This window comes from Artibeus jamaicensis, unplaced genomic scaffold, assembly GCF_021234435.1.
Source record: "Artibeus jamaicensis isolate MK-2021 breed Jamaican fruit bat unplaced genomic scaffold, CSHL_Jam_final contig_64, whole genome shotgun sequence".
Lineage (NCBI taxonomy): Eukaryota > Metazoa > Chordata > Mammalia > Chiroptera > Phyllostomidae > Artibeus > Artibeus jamaicensis.
Genome location: NW_026521911.1, coordinates 12,278,117 through 12,293,966, shown reverse-complemented (window position 1 = coordinate 12,293,966; position 15,850 = coordinate 12,278,117). Strand labels below are relative to the sequence as shown.

Genomic DNA, 15,850 nt, shown 5'->3' with positions numbered 1-15,850 from the left:
ATTTATATATATATATATATGATGTTAGACTATGAGTCGTTTTCCTGCAGGTCTTTTTAATTGTCTGTATTTTAGTTTCTCCCTATGACCATTTTTATTGCCTCATCCTCATACTCACTGGTATTTTCATTTGTGGTACCCAATCTCCTGTTAAGCCCATTCAGTAATGGTTTTTTGTTGTATATTAAATTTTTTAGGTGTTGAATTTCTGTTTGCTTCTCTATTATACTTTCTTTTTGCTATTTTTTTCCCCATCCGTTCACTCAATTTGTTCAACTTTTCTATTAAGTCCTTAAACCTATTTGTAATAGCCTTTAAAAGAACTTCATTTGTTAATACTAGTATTTTTGACATATTTGGATCTGTTTGTGTTGATTTGGCTTTTCCCCCTTGGTTATTGGTCATGTTTTTATGGTTCTTTGCATGACTAGTAAATTTTGATTGCATACTCAATAATATGAATACTTTCTTTTGAGAATTTGGATTTTGTTGTCCTCCTTTAAATAGTGTTCTTTTCTGTTCAGCAAGCAGTTAATTTACTGACAGATGAATATAATAGTTTCACTGTTTTTAAAGCTTTGCTACAGCAAATCTAGAGTAGAGATTATTCTAAGTATAAGGTAACTCTCTATACTTAGTTTGAAGCCTAAGTCATGGCTTTCCAGTTCTTCCGTTTGAATTTCTGGAATGTTGAGTATTTTCCCTCCTCTCAGATGGGCCAGATGGCACATTTCTCAGCATGGTGCAACCTTGGTAATCTCTGTTCAGTTTACAGGTCCCCAGAAGCTACTTCATGTCAGGCATTGAAGACTTTTTTCTCTGTGTATATGAAGCATTTTATTAGGCCAAAGACTTAAGAGAAATCTTATGCAAGTTTCCAGGGCACTTTCTCTTCTGAGATTTCTCCTTTTGGTATCCTGCTCAGCAAGTTTTGGTTCCTTTGCAGTTCTGAATTTCGATCTTAGACTTTTGCAGCTCAGAGAGGCCACTGTTATTTATTTGGCTTCCGCTACTTTCTCAGTTCAAAAAGTACCTCCTGGCAGAAAGTTAGAGAAATTGTATGGCTCACCTTCTATGTTTCTGTTTTCTCAGGGAATCACAGCCCTGCATGGTCTGTTATCCAAAATCTTATGTCTTGCTTTATTTATATATACAATGTATTTTATTATACATATATATTTTTATATACATTATCCAGTTTTTGACAGTTGGTCTTATGCAGTGTGCCACATACTCTGTTATGGCCAGAAACAGAAGTCTTTGTCATTGTAAACCTTTAAAAAGTTTGGCTAACTGCTGTATGGATGTGCAAACGTGAGGAAAATCTTTTTGAACTAAATACAGTTATTCCCAGGATCTACTGTTAAAGTGAAAAGAGCGAAGTGTCAGAGAATACTTGTAATATGCTAGGTTTCATGTAAAAAAGGTAAAAAAATGCATACATATGTTTTTTTTTCTGTACAAGAGTCAAAATAGGAAGGATAAGTCAGACATTAATTATATTGGTTACCCGGCGGAGGCTGGGATGGGAGAAATAGACAAAAAACTGTACTTGAAAAATAACTAAATAAAATTAATTAAAAAAATTATATTGGTTACCTAAAGAGGATAATTGTATTGGAATAAAAGAAATAGGAGAGTAACTCTCCTATGGATATCTCTTTTTTTGTATACTTATTAAGACTGGGGCAAAGTAAGAAAATACAAGGTGAGCCTAAAACACCTCACTCTGCCGGAATATAAGAAAGAGCTCAAAACTTAATAAAAATATTTCAGAAGGACAAAAGGGTCAGTTCAAAGGGAATCCCAATGGCTAAATTTGGGACAATTTAAACAATAAAATAAATAAATATGCTCACAGATTATAACCCCTATAATAAAATGAAAATTCATGAGTTTATAGTGGTAAAATTGTGTGAATTGATGAATAAACAAATGAAGAAGAGAAAGGTCTTCTGCCAACTAACAAGCGCAGAAGGAATGAAGGAACTGGAAAACTCCCACTGGGACCTCCATAGTAATGATTTTCAACAAGAATGATCATTGAATGCTAAAACTATTGAGTGGAAGTAGGTGGAACACAGGAGTTTATCTAAAAGGAATTACCTTCTATAAGATTCTTATTAATTACTCAGGGAAAATACTATCTTTACCTTGGAGAAACCTGCAGAACTACCTTAACCATGGGATCAAAGGTAACATCGACCGTCACTGGGACAAACTAAGAACGTGTGTTTCCCTACAATAGCATACTGAGAAGTGCACAAAATTCACTTCTGTGGTAATTTTGTTAAATACATAGAATCGGAATTGAATCATAAGGAAGTATTAGACAAATCCAAATTAAGAAAATTTGACAAAATGTCTGTCCAGTACTCTTCAAAATACCAAATTTTATAAGACAAAGACAGACTTTGAATTGTCCCAGATTAACAGAAATTAAAAATACATAAAAAGAACTACATAATATGTGATCTTGTACCAAAATTTAATGACATTAGAAGAATAATTGGTAAACTTTGAATAAGGTGTATATATCAATGTTATTTTCTTGATTTTAATAATTGTACTATAGTTCTTTAGTTCTTTACAATGTTACCATTTTAGAAATGTGTGTGAGGGAAACATCATATTCCTTGTCCTATTTCTGCAACATTTTGTCAGTCTGAAATGATTTCAAAATGCATTTTAATGTCAAGGAAATAATATAAACAACAAAAAGGCTAATATGTCTGTGTGATCTTAACTTTTTAAATGTTTCTCCCTTTTGATTCTTTTACTATTTTCCTATTATATCTCCCCTCAGCCCTTCTTTTCCCTATTTCCCATAGGAAAATCTAAATGATTTCGCTTAACATCTAAGACACTCCTAAACTAGGTTTCTGCTGATTACCTTTTCTATTTTATTTTTTTAAACTCCTTGACTCATGGCTGAGCAATGCTAGATAAATGCCGTTCTCCAATTACCTTGTTCTGTTTTATTGTCCTGTCGCTTTGCTAATGTCCCAACTGGCTAGCCAGGGCAGTTTTTTTGTATGTTTCTTTATTTCAAACTTGACTTCAAGTGCTCACTTTATACAGTTGTCTCACCTAATTAACGCTAAGTTCCTTAATGGCCTGGCAGAGGTAGCATTAGTGAAATGTTTATTGAACCGATCCTCTTGAATTTCCAGAGTATTTTGTCTCCCCTTCTTTTATGACACTCATGGCACTTCACACTGATTTTATAGTGACATCTGTATATATCTTTTAGTTTCTACATTAAATGTGTCGTTTCTGTTGTATATGGACCCCATGTAATAGAATTTGACGAAAGTTAGTTAATTCAATAAATAGGCTGAGGGCCTTTCTTGAAAACTGGTACTCTCTTAAGCTCTCAGGGAGTGCCTACTTTGTTTCCTTCTGCAGCTTTAAAAAATCCCCAGGCCTTTATCTTCAGGATATATCTAATAATGGAGTTTATTCTTCTCTCAGCAAAAGAAAACAGCTTAGTTTAAATTCATCAGCTTGTAGTGCCAAGGGAGAGCATGTAAAGCAGCTGCTTATTTCCTGTAACATGAAGGAGTATTTGACCTCTCAGTTCTGAGGTTTGCAATGTTGCTTTTATCTGAAGAAGGTATTGCAAAGTGAAGTAGAACTAGGTGCTTTATAAATATAAAAGCCAGAAAATATTAATAGGTTTGGACAACTCCAGAGCACAGCTGGGATATGCCTCTGGCTAATCTGTACAGTTCACATTCACAGAGGATTCGAAGGGGTGGCGCTTCCCTGTGGCTGCATCACGGGGCTCACTCGACTTACTTTTTGGAGTTTATAAGGCTTTTGATCCCTGACACAGATTTTGTGCATGATGCTCACCAGTACTAACAATTGGTTTCAAAGAAAATAATTCCAGGTCGGGGAAAAATAGTATAAATAAATAAACAAATAAAATAAGTTAAGACCCCCCAACAATAAAGCTATAAAACAGTTAAATCAGGTGAGTGCTTATTTATCTTACAAGAAGAGTTACAAATTTAAAAAAGGCTAAAGATTCTTTTAAATGGAAAACTTTTCTGATGTATATATAAAAGATGAATCAGTTAAAAGTAAAGTTGGTAAATGTTTATCAGGACATTCTGTAATCTAGAATATACCTGTATAAGCACTATAATTAAGTAATTTAGTAAATATCAGTGCACATTTATTTTGTTGAGGCACATGAAGGATACAGATTTTCATCAAAGAACTTAAAAATCTACTTGAGTGAGTAAGACAAAAATAATCCTAAATTCATTTCTCCTTTTGTTTATATCCTAAGTTGTTCTTTAAAAATGGGTGGACTAATCATTATTAAAAATGTAAACCAGAAGTGTGTATCCCGAGTGTATCAGAAATGAGAGCTCCCTGTCTAGCTGAAAAAAGAGAGAGGATTAGTACGGGATTGGGGAGGAAGGGTGCAAATGTATAATCCTTAAAATACTGGGCAATGACAGAAATGGGGAACCCAAAAGTAGAATTGGGTTCTGAGAGAAAATGACTTCATTTAGATGAGCAGATTTGAGGTACCAATGTGATTTTTAGAGGAAATACAAGCAAGCAATTGAAAATGTAAGACAAGAAATTGGAGGAAAGATTCTGTAGATTTGAGAGTCATCTGGGAGTGAATATTTAGAGAAGTGATAGAGGAAAGGAATTTTGGAGAAACAGCTGAGCTCAGGTGCTACAAGGAGGAAGAAGAAATAAAAGGAGGAGCAATCAATCATCCTAAAATAGGCTGTCAACTAGGACAGAGATGTTTCCGAATACAGAGATAACAGTTTCAAGAAAGAGGAAGTAGTTAATGATATTAAATGTCAGGGGAAAAAGGAAGACAGTGAGGACTAGGAGGGCCATCCATACTCAGAAAACATTGGCAGCATCCAGGGATAGAAGTGGAATTTGCAAACTGGCTGTCCTTATGCAGTCTCCAGCTGAAGTCCTTATTTTGTTTGATCTATTGTGTTAGCTCACGTGGTATTTTTAAAATATATATACACTTTTTATCAACATTTAAAAATCAAGGTATTTTACGTAAAAGTTCACACTTCCAAGTTCTTTAGAACATCGTAAACATCTGGCAACATTGAATTTGGGTTTTCTCATTGCAACAGAAATGTTTGGTAATGACTAGAGGCTAAATTTACTACTAGGTGGGGCACAACCTCTCCGTTTTGCCGAGCATCATCCATGTCTTCTTAAGGACTTCTTACACCTGGCTCACTTTACTTATTTTAAGCACTGGAAATCATTTGACATTTTGACATCTAGATTAGTGGCTTTCAAACTCAGATGTGTATCACACAAGAAACACAGATTGCAGGTCCCCACTCCCACAGTTTTGGGTACAGTAGGTCAGGGGCGAGGCCCAAGAATTTGTTTTACCAAAACAAGTGTCCGGGTAACGCTGATGGTGTTAGTCTGGGGAACCACAGCTTGAAAGGACGAAGGATAAGTGAGCAGTAGGGAGGTGGAGCAGGAGTTTAGGGTAGTGGATATGTGCGTAGACTTAGTGTTCAGACAGAACGAGATTTCTGTTTTTTTTGTCTAGGAAAAAGGATGACAGGTTACTTACTTCACAGGTTTCTGTTTCAATTTAAATAAGATAAATGGATATAAACTACCCATATCCTCAAAGCATCTAGCTTATTATGACTTTTCATTAAATTATTCTATTGTATTGTTACTGTTACAGCTACTATGTCTTTCAAGAATATTGATTCTGTGAAGAAAGTTGGAGATAGATTGGTATTTTTGGAGCAAGAAAATGCAAGGGTATTTATTTTTAAAAATATGAAGTATAGAAATATACAATAAAATTATTATTTCTCTGAGAGCCAAATTGATTGGATGTTAACAGAAGATGGAAAAATAGTGGGACTATAAAAGCATAGAAAGCCAGTCATGGTATTGAGATTCTGGTGGAATACTGTCTAGAGCTGTGAGAACAACCTTGACTTCTGCTCCCTGAATGGAGGAACCACATCCATTTCCAGCTCTGCATAGCTGGACACAGCAGCCCAGTGGAAACAACTGGTTTCAGTTTAGCTAAACCATTAGTGAAGCAAGCCAAGGCATTTAGTGTAAACCTCTGTGAACGGAGGACCCCACTGAGCCAGGGGCTTTGCTTCAGGGGATTTGGGGTGGAGGCTGCCTCTCTGCCAGAGGTTCCAATCAATCTGTCTTACTGATCAAGGCTCATTAATGAGCTCAGAGGACTCATTAATGCTGTGGTGCTGCAATACTTTGCAGAGAGTGTGCCAGAGCTTGCTGAGAGCTTCCAGTATAGCCTGTTGATTTGGACCCCACTTTAAGGATGATTTGTGCATTAGCTGACAACAAACTGGGTAAAATGTCCAAGGAAGACCATATTCTTTTCAGTATTTAGAATCCAGTGTGGTACTCAACCCCTTTGTTGAGGTTGAGACTTAAAAAATAAACAGCGCTTTTTTTTCTTGACAGCTGAGGGAATTTGCCCAGATTGCCCCTAAATTCTGTCAGTTTATTATCCACCCTGCAGGCTGAGTCTTCTAATTTGCCAACTACAGGGCATCATCAATATAGCAACAACTTTGAACATCAGAAAGTAAAGCCACTCACGCTAAATCTTTATGGCAGATTGCAGAGGAGTTTAAACTTACTGGAAGCCTTGCCATGTGAATAAAAATTGGCCTTGGACCTCCAGTGCCCGTGAGATAGAAAAAAGATATTGGAAAGATAACATATCAAGTGCCATCAGCCAGTGCAATGGAGTTAGTTAGTTATACTGTTTGGAATAGCTGAGGCTAGAAGATCCAGAAAGCCATGCTTCTGTCGACATTCTGTTCTTGTCACCGTAACTGTCAAGAACTGTGAGGGGTCTAGGATTTTTACCCTTCTTGCAGTCCAAAACCCTGCCATGATTTCATGGATGCTGTCAGAAGACTCCTAGGTAAAAAACAAATAGCTTTGTTATTTGCGACAATAGCAGTAACCAGACAGCACTTTCTCGCACCAGTTCCTTAAGCCCTAATTCTTACAGGGCAATGCCAACTGATACATTCACACTCAATGGAAAATAACCCTCAGTTTAGGGAACACAATAGTCAATGAGCAAACATTATTTCTGTTATTTAAAGCTGTAATTATACACGGATCCTTGGAAAGATATTCCAGAACAAATTCTCTCAATGCCTCTGCTTGTTATGTGAGCTCTAGAGGGTACCACAGGGTGGAGATTCCTGCAAGGATGGGAACTCACATTAGATACCACCAATCCTATCTTCATCTTCCCATCATCCAGCTTCAGCTTTGACCAGTTCATCAATTTAAATTTGAATCATCCAAGTTCAACACTCCCTGATGAAGCTTTGAAATTTATAAACTAACCTTTGAATAGCTGTCCCATTTTCTGTTTTCTTTTTGGGTTAAACAGTGTGTTCATATTCTAGAACTGGCACAAGCAGTATTTAATAATATTCAGTTCTTAAACATTTTAATGTGCATGTTAAAAATTTGAAAAACATTTAATTCACATTTCAGAAAAGGAGTACATATTGATTTTTTTTAAAATTTGGTTTCTTAGCTTACAGGTTGCAGTGGACCAAAGGAAAATGTTTCATGTATTGAACAAAATAAAGACAATCAGTGTTTTGAAAATGAAACTGGCAAGAAGACCATTGTAAGTGTTAAGAGTGTTTTCTTTATTTCTCTATTTAATGGGCAAGATATGTCTCATTCTCTGTGGGGTATAATGTAATTTCTTGCTTTGACCTGGTCAGCATATAGGGCTCCCCTGCTACTGAGCTGACATTGACTTTGTGTCATTTTGAGTAACTCTATGTGTTCATTTTGGAATTTTTGTTTTCCGTGTTTTGGTGTATATTGTTAAGTTGCAGGTGATCACACAAACATTTTGTAAGCTAGTTCACTTCTTTCTCCTTCTATTTGGTTCAGATCTTTCAGAAAAACCCTCACACTATGAATGGGTGGTACTTTTTAGGTCCTATTTTTTAAAAATTAGCTTTCCCTAAGCAATCTGAAAACTACTTTGTTATACAGTTTCTGTATTTAAGGCAAGAAATCAAAATTATTTATCTACAGGTCGAAGTAAGAGGAGTCATAATGCTTGAGTCTGTGGAAAGTGTGTGTATTTCCAAGTATGCACAAGTATTTTGCTAATTGGTAACCTCAGATTTAACTTATTTCTGATCAATTGTTGGAAGATGACCCTTCTCTATTAGAGCTCAATGATACAAATCAGGGTTCCATTCTCTGTTTAATTCATAAAGACACCAAATTTAATTATGAGGACAATAAAAACAAATTATATATAAATGTTATTTTCATGAAGATGGAGTAAGTATTTAAAGCACATATATAACTCTTCTGGGAGATTATTTCATAGACATTGAATTTACTGAGGCTTCTTGAAATATACCTTGAGTGATGTTTCTTGTTGTCTTTTAAATTTAGCCTGCAGAGACAGTCTTCCTTATGGCCCCAGAGGCCTTGAAATTGCTTTCAAATATAGGGTGGTGTATTACTGATATTAAAGGAGTGGTATATTTCAGTAAAGGAATAGCCTCTTTGTAAATTATCAGTTAAAACTTGGACTGGTTTTCTGGCACTGCACATTGATTGCATCTCCTGGTGTTGACTTGGCTTTGGGATTTGGACAAATTTCTGAGTCAGTCCCAATTATGAATTTTGATCACTGCTGTGAAGAATTTAGTTAAAATAAGAGATGTTTTATGGTGAATTATTTTTCCCTTTATAAGGAAACGATAGAACCCAGAGCCAAATTTAACTAGATACCAGTTTATAGAATATGTCTATAAAAGACTATATTTTCCTCTGCTGAAAAATGATTTTGTTTAACATAGAAAGTGTTGTTTAAACTATTTGAGATTGTTATAATGTGCTAAATATACTTCCAGGAAAGGAAGTCATCTACCTTGGCAGTGGCGGTGTTTTTCTCCAAAAGCGGGGAAGGTGGGTGGAACATCCGAACTGGACTCCCAAATACTTAGGAAACAAAATTTTATACTTCCTGGCTGTCCAAGAGAATATTTGTATTTTTGCTTCCTGAAAATGAAGTCATAAGGCCTTAATAGGATATAAGTGTGCCAACTTGTCAAGCAGCTAAATTAAATAAGTGCTGGCAAATGTTAAGAAACTTGTGTTTTTATCATGGGAAAACATATTGCTAGCCTTCTAAAAGTTTTTAGTTTCTTTATCTTACAGGGTAGTTATAAGATTTTAATGAGATCCTGACTATGAACATGTTTAGTACTACCAGCAAAGAACAGATTTTCAGTTCATTGAAATTAACTGTAAGTCTTACATTTATTGTTATTGAAGCAGTGGACTCTATTAAAGATAGTCGTTAGGGTTTCCTTGGAGTTATGGCTATATAACATTACCTAGAGTCTAACATTCTTTTGTCTAGAAAACACTTGGTCCAGAAGAAACTCCTGCCTTGGTGATTTCTACTTGTCATTATTTAAATTTATTCTGGTTGAGTTAAAAGAAGCATCAGTGAGGTTTTCTTAATAGTATATGAACATAATATGTTATTGTAATTGTTTAGTTCATAGAGCATTCTTCAAGGAATGTTGACAGTAAACTTCAAATCAGAAATCACAATTGTGTAGATCCACTAAATAGAACACTAGACTCTGGTTTCTTCATCTTCAGAATTAAGATATTAGAACAGATTATCCCAAGGATTTTTCCACATCTTAAGTCTAATCCATTCTATGACAGTAATTGCAGACAATAAATTATATTGTACAGAGAGCCCACTGATATAATTAAAGTGTTTTAGGCAGCAACAGGTAATGAGCCCCACACAGATTTAGACTTAAGTGTTACATATCTAGAACAAGTAGGAAGGGCTTGCTTAGGCAACATTAGGTTGAGAAAACTTCAATGACCTTGTGCTGTGGTTCTTGAAGTGTGTTCCCCCAACCAACAGCGTTAGCATCCTCTAGGGACCTGTTAGAAAAATCAATTCCCAGGTTCCTAGGCTCCATCCCAGACCCACTAAATCAGACATTCTGGGGATGAGACCGAGACATGTGCGTGTAATAAGCCCTCCAAGTGCTTCTCAAGAATGCTATCATTTGAGAACAGCTGCCATGTGCAGTAAGCCACCGGGCTTCCTCTGGGGAGTTCACTTACCATTTCTCCTGTCACATACTTTAAACAAGTCAATTTAGAGAAGGCCCAGAAAGTGATCTGAAGATTTTTAAGTCAGTTAAGACAAATGAAATTGTATCACACATACTCTTTAGGTTTTTTGTTTGCACTTCTTATTTGATCACTGATCTGCCCGAAAAACTCTGGGGGCTGATTTTCTAACATCATTCTGAAACCTGTGTCATTGTCCTGCATTGCTCTCTACCTTTGCTTAGTTGCTCACTTTAGTGGGCAACTATAGTTTAATTTATAATTGTCTTCTGGAAGCTATTTAGCCAGGTGGGAAATGTCTTCCCTAAAGGATCTGATCCATAGGAATCAGAATCAGACATTACTGTTGATTGCATTTCTTATGTGTCCAGCAGAGAAATTTTCCCACTTAAAAAAATACTTTTAGCCTAATTTCAATATGTTTAGAGGTGCTTTTTCCTTCACTGAGACTTAACTGTTTTGTGCTTCTTACGAGACAGTGGTTTTAACTGAAGACTTCATCTTGCTGTGGTTTGAGGGCTTACAGGAATCATGGCGTTGACACTTGTTATACAATGTGGAAAACCCCAGATTTACAAAGGGCAGTACAAGTTGCAAAATTTGTTGTAGATACCTCTTCCAGAACTGATGAAATTATGTAAATCTAGTGAGAAAATTAAAATTTGAAAGATTGAAGTGAAATAAAGACAACATTGAGAATTTTAGGCCTTTATTGATAAAGAAATATTTTGTTTAAAGTTGTTTATTTATTTTTTATTAATTTATTGGGGTAACATTGGTTAATAGAATTATATAGGTTTCCAGTGTACAATTCTTTTTTTAATAAATATTTTATTTAATTAATTTTTTTAGAGAGAGGAGAAGGGAGGGAGAAGGGGAGGCAGAGAAACATCGATGTGTGAGAGAAAACAGTTGCCCCTCATTCCCCCCCACCAGGGACCTGGACCGCAACCCAGGCATGTATCCAGACCGGGAATTAAACTGGTGACTCTCTGGTTCACAGGCCATTGCTCAACCACACCAGCCAGGGCACCAGTGTGCAATTCTGTAACGTGTTATCTGTACATTTTATTGTGTATTCACCATCCAAGTCAAATCTCCTTTCATCACCATGTATTGACCCCGTTTACCTTTTACTACCTCATCCCTACCCATCTTTCCTTCTGGTGACCACCATACTATTGTCTGTGCTTATGAGTTTTTACTGGCTTGTTTGTTCATTTGTTTCTTTAAGTTTTATAGCCCACTTATGAGTAAAAGCATATGGATCTTGACTTTTTCTGTCTGTCTTATCTTGCTTAGCATGATATTCTCAAGATCCAACCATGTTGTTGCAAGTGGCAGTATTTTGTCTTTTCTTATGGCTGAGTAGTATTCCATTGTATATATGAACCAAATCTTTATTCAATCGTCTATCAGAGGACACCTTGGCTGTTTCCATGTCTTGGCCACCATGAGTAATGCTGCAATGAATAGAGGGTACCTATATCTTTATGAATAAATGTTTTCAAAATTTTGGGGTAGATACCCATAACAGGAGTTGTTGGTTCATATGGTAATTCTATTCTTGATTTTTTTGAGGAACTCCCATACTGTTTTCCACAATGGCTATACCAGTTTAAATTCCCACCAGCAAGTATGAAGGGATATCTCACTGTAATTTTGATTTGAATTTCACTAATAGCTAGTGAAGGTGAAAATCTTTTCATGTGTCTGTTGGCCTCTTATATGTCTTCTTGGGAGAAGTGTCTATTCAGATCCACTGCCTATTTTTTTAGCTGGATTGTTTTGTTACTGAATTGTATGACTTCTTTATATTTTGAATATTAACCTCTTATTGTAAGTGTAGTTTGCAAATATCTTCTCCCACTCAGTTGGTTGCCTTTTAGTTTTGTTGATGGTTTCTTTTGCTGTGTGGAAGCTTTTTAGTTTGATATAGTCCCATTCATTTATTATTATGTCCTTTGTCTTTGAGGTGAAATTTATAAAGTCCTCTTTAAGTCTAAGGTACATAAGTTTAGTACCTATGTCTCTTCTATGGAATTTATTATTTTGAGTTTTATATTTAGGTCATTGCTCCATTTTGAGTTACTTTTTGTATATGGTGACAAATAGCAATCTAGTTTCTTCCTTTTGCATGTGGCTTTCCAAGTTTCCCAGGATCATTTATTTCCCCCTCCACAGTATGTTTTTGGCTCCTTTGTCAACATTTATTTGCCCGTATACATCTGGGTTTATTTCTGGGCTCTTAATTTTATTCCATTGGTTTCTGTGTCTGGCTCCTCATTTTTATTATTTCCTTTGAACAATTAAAAATAATCCTTTTAGGGGTATGTTCTGTGTTTAAATAAACCTAGTAAACTAAAATAAAGTTTGAATATTTGGTCTTCCAGAGTTCTAGTGAGACCCTATCAGGATTTTTAATCAGATCATAGAGAGAAAGGGGAATTTAAGAAAAAGTTGACAGAACTTTGTGACTAAGTAGATTAAGAATTGGTGGTATAAGAACAAAAATGGGAATATTTAGGTTGACTGTAGATAAATAGGGTGATTCCAGTGATTACATCTTAAATCTGAGATAATAGTGGGCAGTTAAAAAAAAGTATTTTGAGAGGAGTCGCACGTACTGGTTGAGAGCTAAGTATAACATCAAACTCAGTACAGTGTGTTAGAGCAGAAAGAGCAAAAAGTCCAGTCAGAGACCAGATTTTATAGATGGGATCTACCAATAATTACTCATGTGACCTTGAACAGATTAAACTGATCTCTATTTATTTGTAAAGGGTAGACAACACCCATTGTACCTATCCTGTGAAGATGCAATAAGAATTAAAGGAAATATTTACATTATGAAAGGACTGAATGCTCTGGTTATTGCATACATTTGGAAACATAAGAATGCCTTCAAAATGCCTCTTTAAAAGATTTTAAGTTTTAGATAATGTTTTACTTGTTTTATGTTTTAAATTTAATTTCTTAAGAAGAAAATAGGTGCTGGTCAATTGTGTGAATTAGAACTGGTTGGTACGAGAACTGAGTAGAAACTATGTGAATACTTGATGGGGCAGAAAGTTAAGTTGCTTTGGAAGAACAGAGAGGTATCCAGGGAGAGAAAAACAACCACAGGAAACATATCAGACTGGAAAAGAAGCATGGTATAGGGCTAGGTCATAACCTGGTTTATTTTATTTCTACTCTTACGATCTTGGTATTCTTGGGAAAATCTCAGGGCCTACCTCTATCTCAGTTTCTTTTTTTTTAATTTTTTTTATTTTTTTTATTTTTATTGATTATGCCATTACATTTGCTCTATTCCCCCCTCCCTTCCCCTCCACCGTGCATACCCCTCCCCCAACATTTCCCCCTTTAGTTCATGAACATGTGTCTCAATTTCTTTAGATTCTGTATTTCCCCTACTATTCTTACCCTCCCCCTATGTATTTTCTATCTACTGTCTATGCTACTTATTTTCTGTACCTTCTCCCCCCTTCCCCTCCTCCCCCTCCCCTATTGCTAACCCTCCCTGAGATCTTCATTTCTATGGTTCTGCCCTGATCTAGCTATCCTCTTAGTTTGCTTTTGTTTTAGGTGTGGTTCTTAATAACTGTGAGTTTGCTGTCCTTTCACTGTTCATCTTTTTTATCTTCTTTTTCTTAGGTAAGTCCCTTTAACATTTCATATAATAAGGGCTTGGTGATGATGAACTCCTTGAATTTGGTCTTATCTGAGAAGCACTTTATCTGTCCTTCCATTCTAAATGAAAGTTTTGCTGGGTAGAGCAATCTTGGTTGTAGATCTTTGGTTTTCATGACTTGGAATACCTCTTTTCCAGCCCCTTCTTGCCTGTAAGGTCTCTTTTAAGAAATCAGCTGACAGTCTGATGGGAACTCCTTTGTAGGTGACTGTCCCCTTAGCTCTTGCTGCTTCTAAGATTCTCTCCTTCATTTTAATCTTGGCTAATGTAATTATGATGTGCCTTGGTGTGTTCCTTCTTGAGTCCAACTTCTTTGGGACTCTCTGAGCTTCCTGGATTTCTCGGAAGTCTATTTCCTTTGCCATCTTGGGGAAATTCTCCTTTATTATTTGTTCAAGTAATTTTTCAACTGGTGGTTGTGCCTTTCCCCCTTCTGGTACCCCTATAATTCGGATGTTGGAACGTTTAAAGATGTCCTGGAGGTTCCTAATCTTCTCCTCATTTTTCTGAATTCTTATTTCTTCATTTCTTTCTGTTTGATCATTTTCTTCCTTCTGGTTCTCTCCCTTGATTTGAGTCCCAATTTTCTTTCCATTACTATTGGAATCTTTTGTATCCCCATTCATTTCAATTAATTTAGCTTCCATATGTTTCTCTAATTTGTGGCTAAAGTCAACCAGTTCTGTAAGGATCATTATAACCAGTGTTTTGAACTGTGCATCTGAAAGACTGGCTATTTCTTCATCACTTAGGTCTATCGGTTCTGGGGCTCTGAGTTGTCCTAGAGCCATTTTTGGTCTGCTCGCGCTGTTAAGTGAGCGGAGCAAAGCCTTAGTTGTTTACCAGGACGGGGGGACCCAGGTCGCTGGTTTGTGACGCTGTGTGTGGGGGCGGGGTCAGAGAGGGAGTAATGGCGTTCCTCTCCGCTAGCCCAGCGTTTCCAGTCACTCTGCACGCCTGGGGTTTATCCGATGGGAATTGCGCGAGCCTGCTGCCCCGCGCCGGCTTCCCTTCTCACTGGCTTCTCCCCACGTAAATGCGCGCGACCGACCGACTGATCGCAGCGCCTTTTCCCTGTGCGCTCCGGTAGCCAGCTGGTTGGCGATCAGTGCTCTCGGTTGCCTGTGTATCTCAGTTTCTTAACAGAGTGAAGGTCTTTGATTAGATAATTTATGGGTTCTTTTAAGTTATAATACATTTATAACACTTCTATAAAATAGGGAAATTAGTTGTGTTAGAGAATCTCAACATTTCCTTTAATTTTTTTCAGACTAAAATGTAACTGTTAATACACTCAAGCACCTGCACCTTCTGATTAACAATAATTTTGCAGTTCATCTCTGTTTCTCTATTTACTCTCCTTACCAGTATTTATAAGGAAACTGATTTTTCTCATTGCCACTCAGCCACAGGAAAGAAAGTTTTATGTTTGTTTGTTTGTTTTAGGAAAGGAGAGTAGGAGGATTTCTTTGCCTTTATGCAAGGTCTGTCCAGAAGGTATACAGCTATGTCACATGAAAAATAGAGACATTTATTGAAGAAGATAAGAGATACAAGATATATTGTACATGGGACACTGATGCCTCAGTCCCCTTTAAAGTAGGCACCTTGCCTGAGACCTCTCATTGTTCTCCCATTGCCATCAGCAGACCTGTTGTATTTTCCTATATCTCATCAATAGTCTGAAATCTCTTCCCTTTCAAAGGTAATTTTAACTTTGAAAAAGCTAGAAGCCTCAGGGCACCATATCTGGGCTGTAAGGGTGCTGAGTCACTTGGGTGATTTAATTTTTCACCAAAAAAGACTCTACATGAGATGTGATACATGAGAGGGCACGTTGTCATTGCTGAAGCTGCCAGTCACAAGTTGCCCATAGCTGTGGCCTTCTGAATCATCTGAATAGTTTCCATGGAGGAATGTTCAAGCTTAACACAAAATTTGATGCAGATTCATTGCTTTACTCGT

The 15,850-nt window shown here is 36.5% G+C and overlaps 1 protein-coding gene across 8 annotated transcripts in view; it reads left to right on the top strand.

Annotated features, from left to right (window-relative positions):
• DLG2 (discs large MAGUK scaffold protein 2) overlaps window positions 1-15,850 on the top strand; it is a 1,926,133-nt gene that overhangs the window by 340,242 nt on the left and 1,570,041 nt on the right. For 7 of the 8 annotated variants that reach the window (XM_053670841.1, XM_053670838.1, XM_053670836.1 and 4 more), the window contains one exon: window positions 7,583-7,678. The exons of the other annotated variant lie outside the window; for it this stretch is intronic. In XM_053670841.1, the coding sequence (XP_053526816.1) occupies window positions 7,583-7,678 (96 nt within the window). The remainder of the gene's footprint in view (window positions 1-7,582; window positions 7,679-15,850) is intronic. 8 annotated transcript variants of the gene reach the window in all.